General features: G+C 33.4%; 1 protein-coding gene across 1 annotated transcript; it reads left to right on the top strand.

Moving 5' to 3' along the window:
- Positions 1-4167: 4167 nt before the first annotated feature.
- LOC136203231 (cytochrome P450 726A27-like) lies at positions 4168-6261 on the top strand. Its single transcript, XM_065994662.1, has 2 exons — positions 4168-5024; positions 5440-6261. The coding sequence occupies exons 1-2, from the start codon at positions 4359-4361 to the stop codon at positions 6091-6093; spliced, it is 1320 nt and encodes a 439-aa protein (XP_065850734.1). The 5' UTR covers positions 4168-4358; the 3' UTR covers positions 6094-6261.
- The last annotated feature ends 3151 nt before the right edge of the window (positions 6262-9412 follow it).

The raw sequence follows: 9412 nt of genomic DNA, 5'->3' as shown, positions 1-9412 counted from the left end.
TTGCAAAACCACTTTGAGAAATAAAAATTCCGTCATCATTCTGCTTCACTTCAATGCCAAGATAATATGACATTAGACCAATGTCAGTCATCTTGAACTCACGAGCCATTGTCTTCTTGAACTCCTCAAACATCTTAGGATTGTTCCCTGTAAAAACGAGATCATCCACATACAAACAAACAAGTAACATATCGCCATTTTTCACCTTTGCATACAGGGCATATTCATGTGGGCATTTGACAAAACCATTTTCTTGAAAATATTTGTCAATGCGACTGTTCCAGGCTCGTGGTGCTTGTTTAAGACCATAAAGTGCCTTTTTTAATTTTAGCACTTTATTTTCTTGACCTTTCACAACATACCCAGGTGGTTGCTGGATATAAATTTCCTCTTCTAGATATCCGTTGAGAAATACGGATTTCACGTCCATTTGATGAATTCTCCACCCGTGTTGAGCAGCTACAGAAATTGCCAGTCTGATACTCTCCATTCTGGCAACAGGAGCAAAAACTTCATTGTAGTCAATTTCGGGTCGTTGATTGAACCCTTTCGCCACCAATCTTGCTTTATGTCGGACAATTTCACCGTTTGCATCTTTCTTTGCTTTGAACACCCATTTAACTCCAATGGGTTTTTGACCTGCCGGAAGTGATGTCAGCTCCCATGTTTTATTTTTCTCGATTGAATGAATCTCCTCTTCCATAGCTTTTCTCCATTTTCCATCTTTCATTGCTTCTTCTGGATCTGTTGGTTCATCATTAACAAAATGACAATAAAGAGTTAATTCATCATCGAGATTTCTTGTTACATCATAGAGATCTTTAATAGGTATGAATTTTTTGGCTTTCCGGGCGGATGTTCATCTGAACTGTCTCCATCACTCGAGGATGAACTCGAACTGGATGAGCTTGCTGATGTCGAACTGGTTGCTGGTGTTGTGGCTGCGACTGTGGCTGGTTCTTCCTGATCATTGTCTTTATCCACGAAAGGATAAAAACTGTAGCTGTTTTCTTTTTCACCTGTCCAATCCCAAACTGCTTCTTCATCAATGGTGACATCTCTACTGATTACAATTTTCTGAGTCTGTGGATCGAACATTTTGTACCCTTTGGAATGTTCTGAATAGCCCACAAACAAATATTTCTTGCTTTTATCATCTAGCTTCTTACGTTCTTCATCCGGTACATGGACATGAGCAACACTGCCAAAAACACGCAAATGAGAAATACTGGGTTTTATTCCGCTCCATGCTTCTTGTGGAGTTTGATCCCAAACACTGACAGTTGGCGATCTGTTCAACAGGTAGACAGCACAGTCTACTGCTTCGGCCCATAACTCCTTCGGTAAATTTTTACTTTTTAACATGCTCCTCACCATGTTGAGCACAGTTCTGTTCTTTCTTTCTACTACGCCATTTTGTTGAGGTGATATGGGGACTGAAAGGAAATGACGGATTCCATGTTTTTCACAAAATTGCTTGAAAGAGATGGACATGTATTCACCGCCTCTGTCTGATCTGAGTGCTTTAATAAAATGACCACTTTCTTTCTCCACTTGGACTTTGAATTTTTTAAATGTCTCAAAAACTTCTGTTTTTTCCTTCAAAAAATACACCCAAGTTTTTCTACTATACAACTTCGTCAACTGACATTTCACTGATGTCTCTAGACTCCTCCATAGCCACCACTACATAATCAAATTTTGGTAGTAGTGATCGCATAATTTTTTCAACAATTCTGGACTCTTTAATTTTTTCTCCATACTGCCGCATCTGATTTACGACAGATTTTACTCGGGATGAGTAATCACTAATGGCCTCCGTCTCTTTCATCCTCATCATCTCAAATTCTCCTCTCAGCATCTGTAAATGAACTTTTTTCACTTTCTCCTCCCCTTGAAGAGAAACTCGTAGGATTTCCCATGCTTGTTTGGCGGTCGTAGCTTCGGCTACTTTCTCGAACATTAATTCATCCAAACCTTGATGGATGAGAGTAAGCGCCTTTTGATCGCTTTTGCGATTTTTCTACAGAGTATCTTTTTCTGCCTGTGTCAACGCTGCCTCGTTACCTGGGACTACGTAGCCTTTTTCGACTATATCCCAAACATCTTGACATCCGAGTAACGCCTTCATTCGAATACACCAACTTGAATAATTGGTTTTGGTGAGCTGAGGGTATTGATAAGGAAGTTTGAGACCGTCTGACATTTTTGTAGGGTTTGTTTTGCGGAAGACTGACTCTCGTAACGTGGCTCTGATACCACTTTGTTGAAATTCAAGGGACCGAAATTGTAATTTAGAATGGACTTGGTGTGTAATTTTCAAAGGCTAATAGTTTTCTAAATATAATAAAACAAAATGATAAATACACAAACTTTTATTGCCTCACCCTATGGGCTTCTCTCAACTCACATTACAAAATACATAATATTGGGACTCTATATATAAGAGTTCCATCAAAACATGTAGCCCAATTAATTAAAAAAGACAAAATCTACCATACATTGACTTAGCTAAACAACAAAGACTTAGCTAAACAACAAAGACTTTTTATCCAAAATATGGGTAGAATTTAATTCTAACAATCATGGACTTTAGTAATAATTTTTTTTATTATTTTCTTAATTTTCTAAATTAAGTTTATTATATATATATATATATATATATATATATATATATATATTTAACATTGGTAACATAACTCAACAAGGTCTCTCGTTTCTCCTCCATGATTGATCTAAGTAGAGAACTAAGTTTTCTGTTTATGATGTGCATCAATTACTTTATTTCACATGCATTTAAGCAAATTATTAGTAAACATAATAAACATATATAATTATATTAAAAATAAATAAATAAATAATTTATAAATGTTCAAATCTATTATAAAACAAAGAAAAATTGAAACAAAATCAGGCCCGCGTTACATGCTCTCCATCCATTTCTGGATAGTGGTATTACATTTTGCTTTATTGCTTGTGTACAACTCATCCACTTGTTCTTGCCCTGTATATAGCTCATCAAGGCAAGGCTCTGTCATCAGAGCAAATATATGCCACATTACTACCAAAAGCATAGATAAATTAGAATTCAACATGAATAATTATCTAGCAAATACATATAAAAAAATTTGTGGCACATCTAATCGTGGAAATGAGATATACAGGGCAATAATTGAGCTTGCCAAGAGAGATCAACCCTCTAGGACTGAGATTTGGGTGATATATATAAGAATATGAATACATTAATCAGTATATACAACCACTTTATACATACTATTATATGCACTAGCTTTTATAATTCGTTTTTTTGTTATTATGATTAGAGGTTTGAAGGGATAATAGGAAGCCCAAATGGAGTATAAAGACTCCTCCTTCCTATGAGGTATATTGACCGGACCTACATCCATTATCTCTAAACCATGATTGTTTTTTCTGCAAGGATATTTCATCTCTTTAGACTACTTTTGTTAGAAAAAGATGTTTAATTGAATTCAAATTACAAGATTGAAGATGTTATACTTTTTTTTCTACACAATTATATTAATTTTGTATATTATAGATTATGATTGAATACAGATTACAAATTATGTGCATATTACAATTATGATTGAATACACATTACGATTTTTGGTATATACAATTTTATGTGCACGTTTATTTCATGCATAATTGAGGTAAAAACATGAAAATTACTTATATTGCATGGTGAATAAAAATAAGAAAATAGCTTCTAAGCCACATTGAATTAAAAAAATTATCATCTTAACATCAATACAAACACAAATAATAAACAAAATCTGTCCTCTCAATAAATATACTTGGGCAAAATTGATTAAAGCATATGTTATCTGAAGCATGCTACAACTACAAACTTAAATATGCAAATTGTCATTGTCTGAAAAACTGTCATTGTCTGAAAGAGTTATGGGCTTTGCGCAACGCTGTTAGACACTAGTGCCCGTCCATATATGTTAGCATTAAAAATTTACTAGTATTAGCTCTCTATGTTACGTAATCTTCCTATATATTAGCATAAAAAAATTTATTAGCATTGTGTAAAAGAAAAAAAACAAAAAAAAAATTCATCTATGGTAAGTTTTTCACTATATAATAGGATAAGGAATTTGAAAGAACACATTCATACAACAATTATCATAAAAATGGAGTTTCAAATACCCTCTTTTCTCATCCTCTTTAGCTGCCTCATTTTAACATTAATCATATGGAAGAAAATAAATAAGGACTCAAATCCTCCTCCTGGGCCATGGAAATTTCCTCTTTTAGGTAACATTCCTCAATTACTCCGCGGTCTGCCCCATGAAAGCCTCCGAGATTTGGCTAAAATTTATGGCTCTGTAATGAGCATTCAACAAGGCCAAATCCCGGCAGTTGTGTTTTCTTCGGTAGAAACAGCCAACCAAGTCCTCAAAATTCAGGGCGACCTATTCAGTGAACGTCCACGTCTCCTCTCCCGAGAAATTGCAAGTTACAATTACATGGACATGGCATCTGCGCCATATGGAGATTATTGGAGACAAATAAGGAAAATTACAACACTCCAATTTCTTAGTCCGAAAAGGATATTATCCTTCCAATCAGTCCGAGAAGAACAAATATCAAATTTCATAAAATTGCTTGGTTCTAAAGAGGGGTCATCTGTCAATCTTCCGAGAATCATCTCAGATTTGATTGATAATATTTTTCTGATAACCATATTGGGTAAGAATGGGGAAAGTGAACAAACTATATTACCTATGTTAGAAAATATGCAGAAGGAAGTAATTGCTGGTATTGCTTCTGATTTATTCCCTTCCTTGAAATTCTTACTTGATTTTCTAAGTGGAGCAAAGTCAAGAATGCAGAAAGTGCACAAAGACACAGACAATGTACTTGAAGACATCATAAATGAACACAGAAATCAAACCAGCTTTGGAGATAACTTTTTGGATCTTCTTTTGAATCAACAGAAAAATGGAGAACGGGAATTTCCATTAACAAACCAAAGCATCAAAGCAAATATTCTGGTGAGTATTTACTTATAATTAACATCCAAAGATTAAATGACTAGTTTTATTAGGAAAAAAAAATATTAAGAACATTCTTATTGTCCTTGTTATTTTCAAATTTTTCTCTTAACAGTTGAAATGTTGTATTTGTCTCTTAAACTTGCTTAAACTAAAATGGACTTGTAAGATTACACTTTTAGTAAGTTAAGAGAGCTATTTGCATTTTTATTAGAGATACCTCATATATCTCATAAATATTGGCACTGAAATTGTAGTGTTTTGTATTTATGTTCACATCTTACTAATTGATAAGTAGAGACTTAAAGTGTGCCATTATAATTGATTCGATGGTTCGACCAATAATTGATATGTTTTTACTTTAACTAAACTCTAGTCAATTGAGCAAGTTCTAACACAGTACATAAATTTGTAGCAAATGTTCGGTGCGAGGAAGACAGCCTTTAAAGCTCTGGAAGGGTCTATTGCAGAGCTGATGAAGAACCCAAAAGTAATGAGAAAAGCACAAGAAGAGGTGAGGAGAGTCTTTGGAGAAAAGGGAAAAGTGGAGGAATCAAGAATTCAAGAATTAAAATACTTGAAATCAGTTATTAAAGAAACTCTTAGATTACATCCACCAATAACCTTCATTTTCAGACAATGCAAGGAAAGAACAAAAATTATGGGATACGATATTCGCCCCAAAACTACAATTATGGTTAACGCTTGGGCAATTGGAAGAGACCCAATTGTTTGGAATGAACCTGAAAAGTTCTATCCAGAAAGATTTGAAGATAGTCAAATAGATTATAGAGGTGGAAATATGGAATTAATACCATTCGGTGCAGGAAAAAGAATATGTCCAGCAATTACTTTGGCCATAACTTATATGGAGCTTCTGCTTGCAAACTTACTATATCATTTTGATTGGAAACTACCTGATGGAATCACACCTGCCAATCTTGATATGACTGAAATTTTTCATGGTACCTTTAAAAGAAAAGAAGATCTTAACATGATTCCCATCCCATTTTCTCCATTGTCTCAAGATCAGGTCAAGAAAATTACATCTTCAGAATTCATGGAATAAGATGTTAATTCCTTCTTATTTCCTACTTCTTGTGTTGGTTTCTCTCTTTCAAATAATGTCTTGTCAAAAAAATTATATGATATTTAATGACAAGGCCAGTTGCTAGTGCTCATTCATATGTTTGTTTAACCATAAACTAACATTTTTCATAATCCAATATAAGGTTAATGTCTACACATCTTTTCTAAATAAGTATAAGGTTATGCAAAAAATGATCAAAAGAGTATGCATAAACATTAAACTCATCCATAACGACACTAAAGGATAGCTAAACATAAAAAAATTCGCCATTAAAGGTGTGATGAGAGTATTAAGTTGATTAAAAATGATAAAAATTGAAGAAATCGAGTGAAGAGTGTTCAAAGTGAAGCAATGAGAGCATCAAATGATATTAATATATGGATCATTGTTTAAAGACAAAAACATTAGAAGAGTCGGGAAGTCTAGGAACCCAGCAAAGAGCATCGGATCTTATTAATTCGTAGAAGTTTTAGCTTGTTAATTTTTTTTTATTATTATTTTGGTATAAGAGCCTTAATTGTCTCTTAAGATGAAACTTCTTAGAAAACTTGATTCTATTAAAGTTTGGAAGAACAAAATTGAAGAGGTGAGTGATAAATAAATAAATAAATAAATAAATAGGCTTAAAAGGTTGAGTTGACATTTGAGGAAAGAGTCAAGGCAATATCTGAGGCAAGATGTAAAGAGCTCCACTAGAGAGATGATAAAAGTTCTTTTAAGAAAAATTGCATCAATTCTTAAAGCAACTGAATTGAGGAGCTAAGAAAGGTATTTCACTGTGTAAATTCATATATTCATATGATCAACTATATGGCTTCATTCTCTAAAATAATTCGATTATTTTATTATAATTGAAACAAAGTTTAGCATCGGGACAAATAAAGCTTCTTTAGTGTCTACAGTAAGAAATTGATATAAGATATATGGTTAGACCTTAACTATAAGTTCGAGCTTTTAATTCAATCGGTTCCATGACATGGTATCAGAGCCGTTTAGATCAAATGGTAGAGGGTTCGAGTCTTAGCAATCTTACTAACTTGTGGAATTAAAAAACACAGGGCGGGATGGCATGTGTTGGACACACCGGAGTCTATAAGGCATTTGCGTGTGAGGTGTGTCAGAGATTGATATAAGATATATGATTAGACCTTAACTATAAGCTTGGGCTGTTGGTTAAAATGATTCATGACATCTACAAAAGGAGAGGATGAGTTAAATGAATGAATCTCGAAAGAAGTTATCTTTGCTCATTGATTGTGGTGTTTTAATGGAAGAACAGTTCAACATTTTTTGGACAATGAATGAAACTTTTACATTAGAATAGAGAATGAGCTAATAATATAGAAAAAGACAACAAAATCATACACCGAAAAATTATCTCAAAACACAAACCAAAATGGAAAACAAATACACGGTCGAATGACATGTATTTTTAATACACATGTTTGAATTATGCTCTTCAAAAAATTTATTAGCTACAACATATAAGTTTTCATATAAAAGTAAAAAAATTGCAAACAGAAAAGCATAGATTTAGGGAACTTAAGAAATGAAAAACCATATTCGAAAAAATTGGAACTTACAAATACAATTTTGGAAAAGGATAATATGAGGAAATGAATACTGGTTGTCAAAATACTTCCTTTTTATCTTCGTCGTGAGCCAAATCTTCTTGATAAGAACAAACATATTCTAGAAAAACAATGAACCAATATATTGAGAGGAAAATGGAAAGAGTACAAGGGATGTTAAAAGGTCTAACCATAGTTATTGAATGGTACACCATATAGAAAGGATAAAGAAAGGGGTTAATACAAATAATTGAATGGCTAAGTGCATAATAAGAGAAATATGGACACTTTGAATTGTTCAGAATATCCATTTACCGCGTGATCACTTTGGCTTTTGGTAACAGAATAAAACACCACACCGTTACAAATACGCAGTATTTGTAACGGGTCCAAACTACAAAGACTATTATTAGTAACTCGCTAAACTTCGCTGGTAACAAATAGTCCAATAAAATTGACATAACTAACCTTTCCGTAACATGCTTTCACAATGACCTCCACAAATATAGGTTTCTCAACTATCAAATCATAATGTGTCACTAGTAAGGGGTTACTAACCACGTTTTTTCTATTAATCTTTTGTTATACTAAGTAAATCCAATGTTGTAAAAAAACAATAGGTGATAGTCAGGCAAATAAGCCGTCGGAGACTAAATTGGTTTGTTTTTCTATATTTTCTTTATTTATTAATAAAGAAATTATTATAGAAGTGCAATTAAGATATGTATTATACAATATAAAATAATATAGTCAAATGATTTAATAGAGAAGAACATGTATATCTATAACATATTTCCTTATAATTAACCCAACCACAACATTTCAACAACAATATTATTAGAACAACTGAAAGAAGTAAACAAATAATGTTCATAGTGACGCATCGGGAATATAGATAAACGTTAGTTATCGTTGATTCGACACATGAATGCCGCAAGCTAACCGTAGGCTATGATATCAATTGACGCAACAGGAATATGGATAAACGTTAACTATCATTGATTCGACACACGAATGCCCCTAGCTAACCGTAGTCTCTCATACCAACTGACGCAGCAGGAATATAGATAAACGTTAGCTATTGTTGATTCGACATACGAATGGCGCTAGCTAATGGTAGGCTCTGATACCAACAGACGAAGTGGGAATATAGATAAACGTTAGCTATCATTGATTCGACACACGAATACCGCTAGCTAATCATAGGCTCTCATACCAACTGACGCATCGGGAAATTAGATAAACGTTAGCTATCGTTTATTCGGCACACAAATGCCACTAGCTAACCTTCAAAGGTCGTTGATTCATAAGAATTCGATAATTCGAAAAGAAAATGCAAAACTCTATCAAATTGTATTCATCCAAAGTCTCCTAAAAGAACAGAAAAACGTGCATTTATATAGGCTTACAGAAAAGAAAGAAAAATAGGAAAAAAAGGATAATTAATCCAAATGTGAAAAGGAAAATAGACAAGCTTAGGTGCATCGAAAATATAAACTTTTATCTATTTTATCTATTTGCCTTTTCCAAGATCCGTTAATCGTTATTTTATATAAAAAGGGATTAAATAAAAGTACCTTTGGTTGATGAACTATCTATCGTTGCAAACGAAATGCCCACGTGGATGCCAAGTCAATCACGAACACAAACAAGAAATCAAAACCGAAAGTTAGTAATCAACTAAATAGCTATCAAATTGTAGATTGCCTCTAACGGTATCCACACGA

Source organism: Euphorbia lathyris, chromosome 1 (assembly GCF_963576675.1).
Source record: "Euphorbia lathyris chromosome 1, ddEupLath1.1, whole genome shotgun sequence".
In the NCBI taxonomy this organism is placed as follows: domain Eukaryota; kingdom Viridiplantae; phylum Streptophyta; class Magnoliopsida; order Malpighiales; family Euphorbiaceae; genus Euphorbia; species Euphorbia lathyris.
This window is presented reverse-complemented; position numbering and strand designations above follow the sequence as displayed.